The sequence below is a fragment of the Myotis daubentonii genome, chromosome 13, assembly GCF_963259705.1.
Source record: "Myotis daubentonii chromosome 13, mMyoDau2.1, whole genome shotgun sequence".
NCBI lineage: Eukaryota > Metazoa > Chordata > Mammalia > Chiroptera > Vespertilionidae > Myotis > Myotis daubentonii.
Window position 1 is genome coordinate 53,996,926 of NC_081852.1, and position 17,784 is coordinate 54,014,709.

At 49.1% G+C, this 17,784-nt stretch overlaps 1 protein-coding gene and 1 long non-coding RNA gene across 48 annotated transcripts in view; one reads left to right on the forward strand and one right to left on the reverse strand.

Annotated features, from left to right (window-relative positions):
• The first annotated feature begins 613 nt into the window (after positions 1 to 613).
• Positions 614 to 17,784, forward strand: part of TCF7L2 (transcription factor 7 like 2) — a 195,171-nt gene continuing 178,000 nt past the window's right edge. For 13 of the 47 annotated variants that reach the window (XM_059661415.1, XM_059661406.1, XM_059661407.1 and 10 more), the window contains exons 1-5: positions 615 to 1,340; positions 1,605 to 1,671; positions 1,881 to 2,005; positions 13,850 to 13,933; positions 14,021 to 14,089. In XM_059661415.1, coding sequence (XP_059517398.1) covers positions 1,152 to 1,340; positions 1,605 to 1,671; positions 1,881 to 2,005; positions 13,850 to 13,933; positions 14,021 to 14,089 — 534 coding nt within the window. In that variant the 5' untranslated portion in view covers positions 615 to 1,151. Of the gene's footprint in view, positions 1,341 to 1,604; positions 1,672 to 1,880; positions 2,006 to 13,849; positions 13,934 to 14,020; positions 14,090 to 17,784 lie in introns of all 47 variants that reach the window. The other 34 variants (XM_059661418.1, XM_059661426.1, XM_059661428.1 and 31 more) reach the window with 9 other exon arrangements.
• LOC132214344 (uncharacterized) lies at positions 831 to 2,593 on the reverse strand. Its single transcript, XR_009448267.1, has 2 exons — positions 2,360 to 2,593; positions 831 to 2,266 (listed from the first exon to the last, which is right to left on the reverse strand). It is a non-coding gene; the product is annotated as an uncharacterized LOC132214344 (long non-coding RNA).

Below are 17,784 nucleotides of genomic sequence, written 5' to 3' on the forward strand. Positions count from 1 at the left end.
TTTCACTGCAATGACCAGGAACTCTGCCCAGCCCTCCACTTCCCCAAGCCCGCGGATGGTGGAGGGCTGGATCTTCCTTTCGGGCCACTTCTGTTACATCCTGCCCCGGGGTGGCTGATTCCACGGCGGGATTAACCCCTGAGCACCCCCCCCCGCCACACACACACACCCCTTCCCTACACTACTCTCCTCCTTTCCCCTCTCTTGAAGACTTATTTCTAATATTTCTAAACTGCACTTTTTTTCTGGGCCTCTCCCCATCCCCGCCCCCCAAGTGGGCTTTCCTTCCGCCTTCCTGGGCTCGGATTCCTGACTCGGTCGCCACCCCCTTCCCCTCCTCTCCCACCCCGCATTGTCTTGTCGAAGAAGCCACCCCCTACCCGGAGCGAGTCCCCGTCCCCTCGCCCGGACTCCCGGGGTCGCACACCCCGCGCAGGCCGCCTCCCCTGCACACGCACTCCTCCCTCCCCCGCTCCGCCCCCGCCCCCTCCTCCTCCCGCTCCCGGCGCCCGAAAGGATCATTGTTGGCCGCCCCCGCCCCGCCCACCCCGCCTGTTTATTTATGCACACGTCACCCGCACGGCCCCGCCCCCCGGCATCTCATTAAGCGAGTGTGTTCCTCTCGCCCTGTCAATAATCTCCGCTCCCAGACTACTCCGTTCCTCCGGATTTCGATCCCCTTTTTCTATCTGTCAATCAGCGCCGCCTTTGAACTGAAAAGCTCTCAGTCTAACTTCAACTCACTCAAATTCGAGCGGCACGAGCTCCTCCTGTATCTTCGGCTTCCCCCCCCTTTGCTCTTTATATCTGACTTCTTGTTGTTGTTGGTGTTTTTTTTTTTTACCCCCCTTTTTTTATTTATTATTTTTTTGCACATTGATCGGATCCCGGGGAACGAGAGAAAAAAGAAACCCAAACTCACGCGTGCAGAAGATCTCCCCCCCTTCCCCTCCCCTCCTCCCTCTTTCCCCTCCCCAGGAGAAAAAGACCCCAAAGCTGAAAAAAAAAGTTCACCTTGGACTCGTCTTTTTCTTGCAATATTTTTTTGGAGGGGGGAACAAAACTTTTTGGGGGTATTTTTTTTTTTTTTTTTTTTGCTTTTCTTCCTCCTTCATTTTTCTTCCAAAATTGCTGCTGGTGGGTGAAAAAAAATGCCGCAGCTGAACGGCGGTGGAGGAGATGACCTAGGCGCCAACGACGAACTGATTTCCTTCAAAGACGAGGGCGAGCAGGAGGAGAAGAGCTCGGAGAACTCCTCGGCAGAGAGGGATTTAGCTGATGTCAAGTCGTCTCTAGTCAATGAATCAGAAACGAATCAAAACAGCTCTTCCGATTCCGAGGTAGGAAAAGCCCCTCGGGCTGGTGGGGTGTTTTAATCTGTTTCCTGGGTTTGGCAAACGTTGCTTCCAGGGGAGAAATCGGGGCTGGGGGCGGCGGCGCGGGGCCGGCCGGGCGGGCGGCGTGTGCGCGCGGTGCCACCATGGCGAAAACTTGTAACCCTGTTTTTCTCTCCCCCCCGAACCCCCCACCCCGCCGGTTCTGTCTCTCCCCCCTTCTGCGTGGCGTTTGCCCCTCGCCCTCCCCACCTCCATCCCTCCGGGAAGGCGGAAAGACGGCCTCCGCCTCGCTCCGAAAGTTTCCGAGATAAATCCCGGGAAAGTTTGGAAGAAGGTGAGTACGCCCCGCGCGCCCCGCAGCCGCCCGGGGCTGCCCCCCGGGCCCGCCGCCCCGCGCGCCCGGGCCCCGCGCCCCGCTCGGCCCGGCTTGGAGCCGGCCCGGCCGGGGCGCCCGGGCCCCGGGGCCGCGCTCTAAAAAGTTTCTCCCCGCTCTCTCCCGCTCCGCGCGGCCGCCGCCGTCCCCTCGCCGCCCCGCCATGTTAGCGGCCAAGAGGCAAGATGGAGGGCTCTTTAAGGGGCCACCGTATCCCGGCTACCCCTTCATCATGATCCCCGACCTGACGAGCCCCTACCTCCCCAACGGATCGCTCTCGCCCACCGCCCGAACCGTAAGTGCCTCCAGCGCCCGGCCCCCGCCCGCAGCCCGCCCGCCCGGCCCCGCATGCGGCCTCTACCCTGCCCCCTCCTTCCCCTCCCCCCTCCCCGCCTCCTCCTCTCCCCGCCTCCCCTCCCCCGCCCGTGGCCCAGGCCGCCCGAAACTCTCCAAACTTTTCTGCCTTTTGTGGACTGGATTTGTTTGCACTTCGCCATGTTCTTGCTTTCAGTTTGCTGCCTCGTGATGTTGGGGAGACCTTTCTGTCCAAGCAGGGCTTTGTTGGGGAGGGGGGGGGAATCAGAAGAAGTATTTTTTTTTTTTGCGCTCTGATTGCCCCCTCCCCCTTCGGTGGTGTTTGTTTCTTCACCCTGGGAAGATGACTGTGTGGCTCTTTCTTTTCTCTCTCCTCTCTCTCTCTCTCTCTCTCTTTTCCTTCCCTCTTCTGTGGCGTCTTGGGCTTTCCCGGGTTAACCCCTTGGCTGCCGCTGCCGGGGACTCGGGGACTCAGGGACTGGGCTGCGCCCGACGCGCGGGGCAGAGAGTGGATTGTCCTCCAGGTGTTGGACCTGAAAACCAGCGAGCGAGCGCGCGCGGAGCCCGAGGCCGTGGAGCGGCGCCTGGGCTTTCTCTTTCGGCCGCTTATTTATTTAGCTTTCTAGTGTTGATCACCGGCTCTTAGCCCTCCTCCCCCTTTGCCCTGGAAGGTCATGCTTGCCGGACTGGTCCCACTGCAAACTTGGGGCCTCTGGGCTTGCTCTCCTTTGGCCACCCCGCAGGGCCGCGAGCGCCCTGGGCGCCTTGGCGGGCTCGGCTTCCCGGCGCGCTGGCCGCCGCGGGCTCCCCCGGCCTGCGCGGGGTGGGGAGGCCCCTGCGGCCGGGGTTCTGGGTTTGTGGGCAGCCGGGATGGCCTCCTCCGAGCCGACTTGTATTTCTAGGGAATTTTGGTGCCTTGGAGCTTAGAGCGGGGTCTGCGCTTGCCAGCTCAGTGAGCCCTGGGGAAGGGGAGGCAGACACCAGGGTCTGCGGGCCCAAGGTGCAAAGGGGCAGCCCAGGGCGCCTCTCCTTCAAGGGAGTGGGCTGCTGACCGTGGGCCTCGCAACTTTGGAGGCCCTAGGGCCGCTCGGGGTGCCAGGCTCCTGGCCGCTTCCCGTAGGCTGTGTTGCCCACCGCTGACATTCGTTAATAAGGCTCACCCCCTTCCCGGACTGGCCTATGCCCCCTGCCCTTGCCCTGAACCCCCTCCCCCCACCCGCTAAAAAGCCTGGATTGAAAATCCCTAGCCGCAGACTGTAGCCATTTGTGCCGGGTTTTCCGGAATTGTCATTTGCACCTTCTCTGGTTTGGGCACCCCCCCCCCCCCTTATTTACACACACAGTACTTTTGTTTTTTCTTTTTCGGTAACTGGAGATAGCTATTTGAAATAATGCACCCACTGTTTAACAGGCATGGATTCGATGCTAATGACCCTAGGGCTTGCCGGCCGGGAGTCGATCAGATCTACAAGTGTTTTTAAGCATTAAAATATTAACTATCAGGTTTGACTTGTTTCTTGGGCCCTGGCAAAAATGGTAAGGGCATGCTAGACCGATCATTTTTTTATGGCTAGGAAAGAGAAATAATTATTCCCCCTCCCCGGCGCTCCGGCTTCTGCATGCTTGGGAAGCTGGGAGAGCGGCTCAGCCGACCTCTTCCTGCAGGGCCAGCGCTTTCAGGCTGCAGGGGCCCGGCTGTGGGGGGAAGCACAGCCCGGCTTGGTTGTATTTTTCTTGGGAGCTCGAGGGCAAGAGCTTGCTGCTCACAATCGGATGGTTTGTGTACTCACCAACCCGACCAAGCAACATTCCAAAGTCACCGTGAGAATGTCTTCCTCCCCTCCCCCTACCATGGTATTATTTTAAAATCCACTTGGCCATCTGAAAGGCCATCTGAATATTAAGCTCGGACGGCAGACTTGCTGGCTTTCTTGACTCTTTGCAAACTCCCTGGCTGTGAGGGCTGGCCGTCTCGCCATACTATCTCCGAAAACTTGAGCAGTGGTGTCGGGCTGTCATTAGGAAGCAGGGAAATTGTTGGAGGCAAAGAAATGATTTCCTGGTGCGAAAGGGAAGGCCCCCAACCATCGGTCCCCTTTGTGGGTGTTATAGGAATAGACGAGTCTAGTTCTGTTAATTGTGGACCTAGCAGGTGGCCTTGTGCTGTGACATCAGATTGAGTCTGAGAAGACATTTCTGAACTCAGTAGGCAGTTTTCAGTATTTGCATGTCAAACACCAACTGACATCTGCGTGTGCACTGCCCCTTCCGCCTTCCTCCCTGTTACCTGGGTTAGATTTTGTGCTCCGAAATTAAAGTTATTTATTTAGGCTGGTTAGCGGAGCAATGGAAATGAGGACGAGAGGCTGTTGTGTGTCACTCCTGACGTCTTCCATCAGAGGGGCCAGCTTGCAATTCCAGATTTGATACAGCTGCCGGAGGAATCTATAGGCGAGACAGCGGTCTTTTCATGCCTATCTGAAATTCTTAGTGCTTCATAGAGGGTGTTTGGGAGGGCAAGGTGTAAAGACAAATTAGCTGTATGCTTAATTCATATCCGACCCTCCTTGTTGGTCGTGTTTTTGCTACATTTTCTGTTGCCTATCAGGTACCAGTAAAGCAGCTGCATCCTTTGAAAAGCCAACTCTTTCGATCCCTGATTTCTGCATTTCTATTTAAGAATGTAAAGAAGTAAGGAGTATCAATGAATCAACTTATGATGAATAATACATTATCTCAAGAATAATGCTTTAATTGCCGAAGACGCTATAAAGCTTGATAGTAATAATTTTATTTTAAAACGACAAAGATTTCTGCATAACATTAATTTAGTCTTTGATACAGTAATAGGAACAGCTTTTTAAGAGACAGATTTGAATACAAAAACACATTAAGGAGAGAGATCTAGTTAAATAGATGGGAACTGATAGACCTGCAAATATTAGAATTGTGGTAACATTTGTATGTTAAAGATACGAATACTGTTAACCAGGTTGTTAAGATGGATAGGAAAAAAGTAGTGTTGCATTTTGCTTTCTTATTCCCTCCTGCCAAGCCAGAAGTGGGAATGTGGTGTGGTCGAAATTCTAGGTAGGTTTGAAATTGCTTTTTGATTGTTAGACTTCTTGCATCCTTTATCCGAAGTTACTTGCTTTTCCACGGAGCTGTTTGCCACTAGTTTGCACAAATAAATAAGCAGCATCTTGAATTCATTTTTGAACTTGGAATCGGGGATTTAAAGGAAACCAAGAGGGGCCTGTTCACTGGGGTTCTGTGTAGCCGGCAACTTCTCTTTCTGCCGGGTGAAAAATGGATGTTTTCTCCTCATTCAAACAACATAATCCTTTCTAATACAAAAGAGCTAGACCTTGGAGTGTGAAGGGTTAATGGTGGTCCTTCCCTGTTGTCCTCCCACCCCCCACCTGCATCCCGGATTGTTTTGACAACACTTTTCAAAGTGTGACATTCCAAGCCCCTACATAACAATGTAATATTACTGTAATTACACAGGTCATTACATTTTAAATAGAGAACAATAAAATGCTTATCACCCTGAAAAAGAACAGGTGGTCTTGCCCTTCTTTGGTATTTATGCTAATTGTTTTTCATCTCCTTCCGAAATATTTATGGGGAACATGTTTAGATTTCAATCTGCCTGCCACAGTATTAATTCTGTGCTAATCTTTATAGGTTGGGGTTTAATGTCTGCAGTATGGATTATGGGTTCAACACTCACCCAGTAAGTCATATTTTAATGATTATAAATTTAATATGCCAGCGCTTTGCCGTTTGTTGAATTTAAAGCTTTCTGAAACCCCAGAAACAAAACTATTCAGCAGCCAGGAGCCTAAAGTGCTTCTTTGGAAGAAGTGTTTTTGGAAACTTGACGGCTAAAGGGATGTAGCTTTCACGGATGCCCCCTATCTGACTGAGAAAAGATTTAGAGGCAGACAATCCCGGTTCTTGCTGAGGAGTTTTGCACGTTGATTTGAATTTTCCTGATGCGGATTTCACTTGGAGTCCCCGCTGGAAGCTGGTCAGCTTTCTGTTTCTTAGCAAGCTGTGAAAAAGTTCCAGGAAGGTGTCCGCGTGTTGGCAGATCAAGAAGGCTGTTCCGTGAGCAGTGCAAAAAAATACTTGCTTTAGAAAACTCGCATTTTAATAGTTGCACCAAAGGCTGTGCCTTTAAAGGTGACAGTACACGTCGTTCCAGGGTTTGAATGCCCCTCTCCATCCCATGAGGTGCCCGTGTGCCTGCAAAATGTGCTGGAATTCTGGGCTGGGGAATCCTGCTGCCACTTCCCTCACAAGCACCCCGGGCCAGCCAGGAGGTACCCAGGAAGATTGCACATTTTGTCAGATGCTTCACAGGAGGGGCCCCCGAATCACATTAAAAATGCACTGGAGAGAAAGGACAGCTGCAGATTTTTGTGCGGACGCGTGTTTCTGGACCGTGACTAAGACTCCCGAGGACCTATCCCCAGCTGTCTGGAAGTTATGTGGAAGTTGGTTTATTGGCAGTTAAGTATGAGACAACCTGGATTTAGCAAAGGCTCTCTCTTGCACAGGAAGTAGATGACATTATACTGGGGGAAGGGATGAGACTGCAGGCCAGGATTGATTTACTTGTTTTTTTTTTTTTTTTTTGGTGTGTTTTTTTTTAAACCATAGACTTGCCAAATAAATAAGCACTTTCCAAGGAAGTAGGTTGTAAGCTTTTTAGTCTTGGTAAGTGGAATTAGATAATATCTTTAACCGCATTTATAACTGTTTAGAGGTGACACAGTACAGAAGTTTTGAGAAGGCGGGGTGTGGGGGGGGTCAATCAGATTCTGGAGGCTTTTATTTTCGCAGGGGGGTGGGATGGGGGGGGGTCCCAAGTTTCTTCTGGGAGTGAGTATTGGCAACTGTGTAAGTAAATCTTCAGCTCTGACTTATAATTGAGCACATTTGTGAAGGAAATGGTTAATTTTACAACCAAAGGCAAACTTGCACCTCGACAGGTCTGCTGAAAGAAATGTGCCCCAGTCCTTTGCTGGCAAGCGCCACCGGGTCATAAATCCACAGGCTTTATTTACAGCCCATAACACTTATGAATGTTAAGATATTTGACGCCACGTTGGCCTTATAATATTCAAGGTCCGCAGACATTGGCAGTAGCTCAAATTTCTCTCACTAATTATAAGCAATGAGATGGGGGGGTGGTGAGGGAAAGCCCATCGCCAATGCTGCCCTCCCCCCTCCTGTGACCCCCCACCCCTGCAATCTGAGCTGACTGAGGCCGACACCCCCTCCTTTGGCAGCTGACTTGTAGTTTTCCTCTAGGCTATTGTTATACACATTTATAAAGAGCACTTTCAGGCATGGAAATTCAATGGGGGCCTCTGCACAAAATGCCTTTTTCAAAAGCAAAGTTGCTCTAGGTGTTTGCATCTTTTTCCTTCTGGTTTCTCCCTTTTTCCTTTTTTTTTTTTTTTAAAGTCTATGTTGCCTCTATAGTGCATATTTCCCAGAATGCTTACAGAAACCGAATAGGGGAGACTGCTCTGTAATTTATATGATGTTCCACTGAGCTGGAAGGGAAAATACACACATTGCATAGTGCACTGGTTAAGGGGGGGGGGGTTTGAAAAAAAAGTGAGGGAGAGGAGAGTCGATTTAAGGACATTAATAGATGAGAAGAAACAATGCAGGGTTATGTTGGGGCTGGGAAGGAAAGCCTAGCATTTGGGAAAGGTACACAGAAATGTAGCCCAGGGAGGCAGCATAGATGCTGGACTAAGATTAGAAAAGTAGAAGATGGGGCAGATTTGGGCTTGGGGAATGGCTTGAAGGAAACGGGATTCGAAGTTTCTTAGGAGAGGTGCGAGGACCATGCGGGGTGGGGGGGTGGTGCTTGCTGTTTCAAACTAGATCGCTTGCTCAGCTGAGACTGGTTCCAATCCACTTCTCACCCCAAGTGAGGATGTGGCAACAGATAGGTTTCATATCAGTTATTGTGATCTGGGGGTGGGGCATTTGTGGTCCAAACCCCGGTGTGAGGCCTCCAAGGCCAATTATTTTGCCGATTTTAATTTGTTTTTTAAAAGTGGGCTGTTTGTGTGTGTTGCAAGCTGACCACATGCTAAAGGGGAATGGGGTTCTGAGGTGTGTGGGAAACCGTTGAGGGCGGGCTGTTGGTTCCATCTTTTCTGGCCGGATCCTTCTCTCTATCCAACCCCAACTTAAAGACCCAGGCTGAAAGGTTTTATTTGCTAATCAATGGAATGCAGAAACTTACTAGCCCTCAGGGACAGATATGAATCCCTCAACAGCTCATTACAAAGATGGGGCTGTGGGATCTTTGAACGGGTTATCAGACCTGGTGTTCTTAGGTTTTCCCAGGATAGCTTTTCCTTCCTTAGGCACATCTGATTTCTGGCTGGTAATTCAGCCCGTTATACTTTATTCTTTTTTTCTTTTCTTTCTTTCTTTTTCTTTTTTTTTTGGCGTGAAGTAGCCCCAAACGGTTTGGTCTACAGAGGGAAGGGGAATGGGTATTAGTGGGATCAGCTCCGAAGGAGTTAAAATTGCTCTCTAAAGTTTGGCATCATGAAAATAAATTTGAGGCCTGGTAGGCATTAGCAGGGCACAGCACATTTACAGAGCTTAATTAGTACGAACTGTAATTGTTCATGGCCTGCCAGAAGAAGTAATGTTCAGGAAAAGTGGAGTCCTTCTCTTGCAGTCTCCAGTTTGAAACCGATAAATCACTTGCATATTTGTGTAGTGATTCAAATGGAGCTAAGACCTCTCCCATCCCAACATGTGGTAAATTGTAAAGTCAATGAATTGCAGATGTAGGCTACAGTGAGATTCTCTAAGAAAATGCAGAATGAATGGGAAAGAAGTGATGCTATAAATATTTACTGAGAAGATAACTAGGTCCCTGCGTGCTGGGCCAATTATGATGTACTAAATATATTAGTAAAATGCTTAAAAAATCGGGAGGATTCGTGTGGGTCTTGGGGTGGGGTTGGTTTGTTTTAGAAAGTGAAATAAAAGGCACTATGTTATTGTCGTGTCAGTTTTATTAAGCCTGAATCACAATGGCATACCCAGGAAAGGACACATGAAACCCACATTAATGCAAATTAATTCGTTATGAGTTGCAGCACTGTGACTGCTAAGTGGAGTAATGATGGGGGCATCATTTAAAGAGTGTTAGTGAAGCTAGCAACTTTCCGTGAAAATGCTGTGTGAGGAACATGCATGGCTCAGCACGTGAGCCTGGGTGCTTTTGTGGGCTAGAAATGTGTTTTGTTCAGAAGCAGGAAAGTTGATTCACTTTATATCTTACCCCCCCTCCAGCCCCCAAGCAGTTTAAGAACTTTGTTTTAATGTGTAAAGAAAATCAGCTAGTTTTTCCTCAAAAATCAGCCCAGAAATGCCGATCACCATCCCCGAAGTTCAACTTCAACGTTTCTTTTTTATTTTCTTTTTTAATTTTGCAAGAGATTGCAGCACAAAGTGGGAAAAAACCGAACGTGTAGCATCCCCCCACAGACCTGTAGATGTAACTTTCTTGAAGCAATTTTTTCCCTTTTTTTTTCTTCTTACAGGATTTTGGTCTCAGGCAATGTTGCAAGTCAATACTTCTTTCCCCAAATGTGAGTAGGTGGATGTGTGTGGAAGCTGTAAAAGTTAATGATCGCTCTCTGACTCATAGCTGATGGTTTCAGGTTGAGGAAAAAGAAAAGAAAAAAAAAATTAATGAGGGTAAATAGACATTTGGTGGAACATGGGAGACAGTGGGAGAGGCTGTTCTGTCTGAAGGCCTGCGTTTTGCTGCAGCAGGACTTGTGGAGAATGCCAGGAAGTGAAAAGGGGGTGCCTTTGTTTAAGTTGTTGTTTTAGGATGGAGTAAGTGTTCAGCGGCTGGATCTTTGCAGGAATGCTGAAGCCCACGGAGCTACCAGTCAGAGCTGGTTTTGCCTCCCCAGGGGGAAGTCAGAGGCCCCCTGGACACTTTTTAAAAGGGCAGGCAGGAGCCCAGAGTCCTGGCCAGAAGTTCACTTCCCATTAAATGTAAGAGGCTCCCCACAGAGGGGTGCTGTGCTGTTCCTGTCCTGAAAATGACTGATGCTGTAAGAAAAAGCCTTAGATATTATTGTTATCATTACTTTAAAAAACTGCTCTGTCTTTTGCGCGAATGGCATGGGAATTAAACGTCAAGTGGCTGATGATGGTAGCTACAGGGTAAAAAGGAAGGAAAGTGGACCAAAAGACCTCCAAAACCAAAACTTTGCAGGAAATGAATCTGGATTTATTATTATTTTTTTAATAAAATAGAAAGTCAAGTGATTCATGAAGCTGAACATAAAGCAAATGCCCCACCTCTTCCCCATTTAGTGGAATGGACAGGCATCGAAAAGGAATCTTCACCACACTGGAAGTTTAACTGGAGCTGGAAAAACCAACATAGGGTTTTGACTTTTTTTAAGTCACCTTTGAGGTTGTAAAAGCCCTTTGCTCTCCTCTCTGACGGCTTGTATCTGAGACATCACATTTAGGGCCAGTAGTGGTGATGAGGAATAAAATGAGGGAAATCAAGAGATGCTAATCATTAGGGGAGCCGTTAACCGTAAGATGTTGGTTTTCCAGTTGCTGGGGAATGGGGCACCCCTGTGCTGGGCACAGCCACCTCTTCCTGGCGCTTCCTCAGGACAAGTGAGGGCCAGGTCACCCTCGGGTGTGAGAATGGGTGGGTGGGCTTGGCCGCTGTAAACAAACACACCGGAAGGGGAGGTCTATTTTGTGAGAGTTTAACGGGAAGAAATTAATTGGAAAGTACCTTGGAGTTCTCATTTGGTGGCACCCCTGGGAGGGAGGCACCCCATTGAGGGCCTGCTGCATGCCCAGGGTACAACAGCCACAGTGGCTGGGAGAGGAAGTGACGTCAGTGCTGCAGGTGACCAACAGCAGGGCGGTCCCAAGAGTCGAGGATTATGGGAACCTGGTTCTTAAACCCAGATAAGCCATAGAGAGCCCTGTGTCTTGCAACCTCCCCATCTCTTCCAAAAAAAAAGCAGAGAGCCAACCATCTCTTGTTCTCTCCTGCCTTATAGCTTTTTTACGGAGATATAAATGCAGGCATGTTGCAGTTTAGAATGCCAAGGTTTTACAGAGTCCTTGTATTTTATCTTTGTCTTAAAAAGCTAGACCATAACGAACAAGGCATCTGTGTGTTTTACAGGGAAGGAAAAAGCAGTTTGAAATGTGTTTTAGAAAGGGGACTATTGGGGAAAAGAGGGGCTGGAAGCCCAAAGGGGAACCAAGAAAATGGTGAAGGCTTCGTCCCTGTAGCTGGAGGAAGTCGAGCTCGAAATCCCTCCAACACCGTGGTCACTGGCTGGGGGGGAATACGCATGGAGCTTGTGCTGTGGGTATTGATGAGCTGGTCCAGGTTATCCTCTGTGTCTGGACACCTGAGGAGGGAAGTGACATTGCTTGGGGGTGCTAGGATGGTGTGTGCGTGAAGGTTAAATTAACTTGGTCCTACCAGAGTCGTCAGGACTGGCAGCTGCACCTTTACTGTTTTAATTGCAGCTTCCTCTCTGGGTCGCATTGTTGTTTGGGTGGTGATGAACGCCAGGATTAAGACTGGAACCCGACAAGTGAAAATTGAATTTGGATTAGCCACAGTTTCATGAATGTATTCATAGGGCTGTGATTATATGAAATTTTGTTTCCACGACCCTGTACTTAGTTATCAGGTGTCCATTCAGTTTTAATTGACAATATAAGATTCCTGTGGTTACCCAGAGTACAGGTTGCCTAGGGCTCCGCAGGGTCTGTGGGAAGCAAAGCTTGGACAAGTTTCCATTAAGCTCTGAATCAGGCGGTTGGAAAAGAGGAGAAGAAAACCCGCTGAAAAGGGGGACACGTTGTTAGTGTTGCCTTCTCCACTTAGAAGGAGAACACCCCCTCTCCGACAAGAGCTGCTCTCCAGCCAAGAATTCCAAACTCGCAGAGCAACCTGTCTCCTGCACAAAAGTTGTTTTTAGCAAAAGTTGTTTTAACAGGACGCAGCATTGTCACAGTAATTAGTGCAATCTCCGCTTACTGGCTTACTGACTGGCCGTTTTCACAGAAAAGGACGGGGTGGGGGAGCGGGGGGGGGGTGGTGGTGGTGCAAATTCATCCTTCTTTTGCAGCAATCCACTTTGGATGACCTGCTTCTGAGTCTGTGTGGGGGCTGTGTGCGTTGGGGGGGGGGGCATATCTTCACTTGCTCAGCATTCATCCTGGCTTGTTTCAGGGAGTGTGGTTCATTACTCTGCCTTGACAGGTGAGAAAATGCTTTTGTTGGGCCCACCTTTCTTGTGCCCCCTTTTAACTTCGATTAATATTGTGTTCTGGGGCAAGCAGACTCTTAATAGATCCAGGCAGTATTTTTGTTTATTTGTGACAGATAAAATGCTCTCAGAACCAGAAATGGGAACTTACAGCCTTATGTCATGGGCAGTATAGCTTTAGACTGTTTTTTTCAAATGTGATTGCTACTGCGTTGTGTTTATTTTGAGTTGGGTCAGAAGTTCTTATGTAAACCCCCTTTCCGTTCCCCCTCCTCCTGTTATTTACGGACTGAATAATTTTTTTTTGGGTAGGGAGGAAGATATAAACTAATTGGGTCTAGAACCCTTGCAGGCTAGGTTACATGTGGCTATATAGAGTGTTCCGATAATGGTAATAGTAATAGTTGGTAGCGATAGTATGTTAGAGTCACACCGATCCCTGTTTGGAAACACCACTAGGCCTATTGCTGTGAGGGGGGATGGGCAGCAATTTCTTAGGACCATCCGATTCTTCACCATTTGTGTGTAAATGGCAAATTGAAATGCATTTTCAGATACTGTTGAGATTCTGTAGAGGTTGTTGTAGTGTTTATAAAGGAAATCGGGTGGTGTTTGTTTTCCCAATTGGTAGGGTTCCAAGATTAACAGGTGCTATTTGGGAAAGAAAGAATTTGGTGAGGAATCGGGGTAGTCCTTTCTCTGTGGGGATGCACACTTCGATGGGGAAACGGTAGGGTTTCCGAGGGGAGGACCCGGGAGAGACGACAGGACTTTCCTGTGCAGGGTCTAGGTCAGTGGTCCGCAAACTGCGGCCCCTTGACTGTGGCTCTTCCACAAAATACCACGTGCGGGTGCGCACGTACAGGGCAATTGAAACTTCGTGGCCACACTCAAGGGGCCAAAGAGCCGCATGTGGCTCGCGAGCCGCAGTTTGCCGACCACTGGCCTAGGTGAACATTCACTCACGGGCCACCAAGTGGTCTTCCTTCAGAAAGCTTGGTGGCTGTTTGACAGTGGTCGGCTCCCTCTCTGGGGAAGTGGGGATACCTGGAGTGCGGGCTCTCCGGAGCTGTCCTGGGCCACATAGCTTAGTCATTGTGAAAGAATGTGCTGTACGAGGCCTGCGGTGGCCCCTGGATTCTGCCTGACACATTTGTTTTTCCCCAAATAGACTTGAGTTTGCAAGGAGTTAGAGCCCAGTCATTAGCACCGTGAGGGCTTGTCTACCTGTGGCGGTCTTGTGGCTTCTCATAACCCTTTCTCTCCCACGCTCTGCCTCTGGCCTACATGTTGCAATGCTGATGACCTGTGCAGCACAGTTAATTTTTCTGCAGCATCCTGCTCAGCACACTGGCTTCTTATGTCTAAATGGGCGTCCGTCCCTTCCCTTTTCATGTTACTGATTCTCACTCCTGGCCCCCTCCCCCCACTTCCTTTTTGCTTATTGAATAGGGCTTTTTTTTTTTTTTTTTTTAAATTTACCTTAGATTATTATGATCATCTTATCCATAGCAACAAATAAAATACACGGGTCTCGATTGAATGCCAATGCTGCAGTTCAATCTAGGAAGGTTTGTCTGCTATTCATAAACTGCTTAAGATGTTTCCTTGTAGTTTGTGACATAAGCAGAACGCTTTGATTTGGTTTCTTTCTACAGCTCCATTTTCAGTCCGGGAGCACACATTACTCTGCGTACAAAACGATTGAACACCAGATTGCAATTCAGGTAGGAAATGCAACAGATCCTGAAGCTTGAATTGTCAATGTGTAGGTCTCTTGTGTCTTTCATTCTCTCCCCCTTCCCTCAACCTAGATGATGATGATGATGATGATGATGATGATGATGGCAATGACGATGATGGTGATGGTAGTGATGATGGTGGTGATGACGGTGGTGGTCATGACGATGGTGGTGATGGCGGCGGTGGTGGTGGTTGATTGGGGGAGGTAGGAAGCAAAGAATAAACAAGAGCAGAAGATGTGCTGCTGAAATGATTTGAAGATATGGGAAGAGAGAGCAGCCTGTGTTTTTGTGTGAAGAGCCTCTTGTTCAGGCATAATGGGCACACAGACCCCAGCTTGGCTACTGTGTTTTGCTTAGGGAGGGGTCTTAAACTGGGAGTAAAAAGAGGCGACAGAAAGTGACCAGGAGGAGTGAAGGGGGGAGATAGGAGAGGAGGCTGTGTGACAGCCAGAGAGTTGTTCCGGTGGATCAAAATCATGTTAAGTGGTGCTAAGAATATCACTTTTGACCTGATTGTCCTGAAATGTTGATTTCTCCTGGGCCTGTTGATATATGACACTAACCGTGCTGGAAGGGAAAGGCGACAGATCCCAGCTTCTGATGAGTGTCCTGTTTCCTGCTCACGTAGTACTTCCATTCTCTTAAATCCAAAGGCTAAACAAATCATGAACTAATATAGACTCCGAGCTGAACTGATGCCAGCAGAATGCGGTTGTGGAGCGAGAGCAGACTAATACGATTTTCGTCTGTCTGTCTGGCCTGGCCTGGCTTTGCCAGGATGGATAGGCCTCCTGGTGTAACTGATGGGGCTGAACCTCCTTGGGTCTTCTGGTTTAACCCTTTGAAGGAGGCTTTGACACCCGTCGTTGTTGTGTGCAAGTCTGGCCCTGGGGTCTTCTCTTCTCAGAAGTCGCTGTCGGTGGGTTGAATGATTTACTTGTCCCAGCGTTCCCTGCCTTGTAGTTACCCTTGCCGATAACTTGGGGGGTATGGGCATGGGGTCTCCCGGAACTCCAGCCGCATGGCATCTGTGTGTCTCTGCCGCTTCACATCTGCATCTTCCTGGGTAAGACTTTAAGTAGCCCTTTGCCCCCCGGTAACTTGTGCACCATACCACCAGGGGAAGCTGTGACTCAGCAGGCATTTTTATTTGGTGGATCCCTAATATTTTTGTACCCATTTCAAGGTGACGGCAACTGATTTTAAAAATATTTCTATTACTTCTGAAGTTGTGCTGGCTGACCTGTGTGTGTATTTGAGGGGAAGGTGTGACCTTGGTTTTACCCTCCCAACCCCCAAATATTTTCAGGACTGGCGTCTTCAGTTGGGGCTCCAGTTGGTCTTGCTGGCACCCGTCCAGCGGACCCTTGTCCCTCTTGATTAATGGCACAGTGAGTCTCGCTCCCAGAAGCTGGTGTAGACTCGGGGTTTGGTTAGAGAACGTGCCCAAACCCGGACTCCCAGTGAATGGAGGGCTGAGCGATGTCCTGGGGCCTACGACATCTCGGGGCGCGCTGGCAGAGCCTGTTGCCCGGGGTGTGGGAATGGTGGAGACTGAATAGCGTAGTGATCCCTATCTTGGTGTGGAAAGGCTGGCTGGGGCCATGGCACTGGGAGACCAGCCGAGACCAGACCAGCTGTTGTGTCTTTACACCCTGCTGAAGCGGCCCTTGTTAGGCCGGGCAGCTCGTCTTTTCTCCAAACCACCTGGCACCGCGCGGGCCATGGGAAGCCCTTTCTCAGGGGGAAGATGGAGTAAATTACAGAGCTCATTGTTTGGAGGACTGAAACCATCACTATTCCTCCATGAACAGGTAGTATTGTTCTGCCCTGCTTCTGTTTGCCGAGGCTGGATGCCCATGTGGGCAAACAGAGAGGCGTTTTATCAGAGGCCCAGCACCGCATGCTCTCAGTGTCGTGTCCCCCCCCCCTCCCGGACCAGGACCAGGCCACGCCAATGGCAGCTAGCTGTAATTCTAGTTGGATCATCAAAGAATAAATTGGGGGGGGGGGCGGGGGAGACAAAAGAAGCAAAGGGAAAAAAAGAGGAAACCTCAGACACACAAAAATGGTTCCCAAGGCCCATGGCGGCTCAACCACGAGGTGGGGTGAGAGAAGAGGGTGGCATTGAGTTGGTGAGCAGGAGAGCGGCCGTGTCCCCTTGCTCTGGCCTCTAGGATAAGGCTTAAATGCAACGTGTGATGGTCAGGGCCGAATTTTCTTTCCTGGAAACTTAAACTGGTTTAGCCTTAATAAATACTGTATTTCAGTATGAGCTGAGCTTGTTGCTCTCCTAAGCTATATCCTAAAATAACCTCGCGTAGTATGATACCGTGTATCACATGAGGTTCATCCCCCTTCCCCTTGCCATCCCTCCTGTAATCTCAGGGCTTGGCCAAGTTCACCGTTTATATGAATGGACGCTGAGTGATTCTGTAGATAGAATCATGTTCTTGTCAAAGGTATGGACACAATATCAACGGCTGTATTGGGATCGTCCCCCACTTTTGACAACCTCCTGACTCCTCTCAGTTTTGAAAAGACAAAAGTAACAAAAATGATTCTCTCTAAACGGTTAGCACAAATGTATATGGAATGAAAATTTAAAAGCCTTTTTTTAGATGCAGTTATTTGACTATTGACTTTTTAAAAGTTTTATTGAAGTGCAGTACTCAGATCTTTAATGGAGAGGTGGGTGAACTTCTACCCACATCAGTATAGTATAGAATGGGTTTCAGGTACTTGTTCTGTAAAGGGCCAGATAGTGAGTATTTTCGGCTTCGTGGGCCATACAGTCTCTATGGCAACTACTCAGCTCTGCCAGTGTGACGAGAAAGCACCCAAAAATAGTACCTGAAGGCATAGCTGTGACTGTGTCTCAATGAAACTTTATAAAATCCGACAGTGGCTGGATGTGGCTCAGGGACTGTAGTTTGCTTTTCCTGGTAAAGAATATTAGCAACTTCCCAGAAGTCTCTTGTTCTCTTCCCAGTCATCCTTCCCAGGCCTGCAGTAAAAATTCTCACCGAGGAGTAGTTTTAGCTCTCCTCATGGATGAGTTTTGCCCGCCCTTTAGCTTCTTAGAAATGGAGTTGTACAGAATATACTGTCTCATGCCTGGCCCCACTCAGCACCATGCCTGTGTGTAGCAATAATTTGCTTTTTCACGGCTGCATAGCATTCCACGTCGGAATGGGGCACAGTGCATGTCGCTTTTCTGCGTTGTTGGGATATTTGCTTCCAATGTTCTGCTGTTAGGAATAAGCCCCCCGTCACACTCTCCCCACAGCTGTTCATACACAGGAGTCGACTTGGAGAGGCGCAGGGCAGTGTGTGTGCTTAGCTTCACATTGACCTTTCGACAGAGACTTTGACACTGGATTTCAGGTGTCATCACGGAGATGCTCTGCATGGCGGTTGTTCGGTATGTGAGTGATATTTATGAGGAGGAGCAGTAAGATAAGGCTCCTTTGCCCAGAGTCCAGTACAGGCCCCTGCACGTAGTGGTTTGGCCCCTGCCTCAGCTCCTAGGAGCTCCTCCCACCGTCTCCATTAACCTGGGGGAGGTTTAGCAGGTTGGAGGGGGAGGTGTAGCAGGTTGGGGGGGGAAGGTTTAGCAGGTTGCGGGGCAGAGGTGGGCCCACACTGCAGATTGCTCGGAGGGAGGCTCTGCAAGC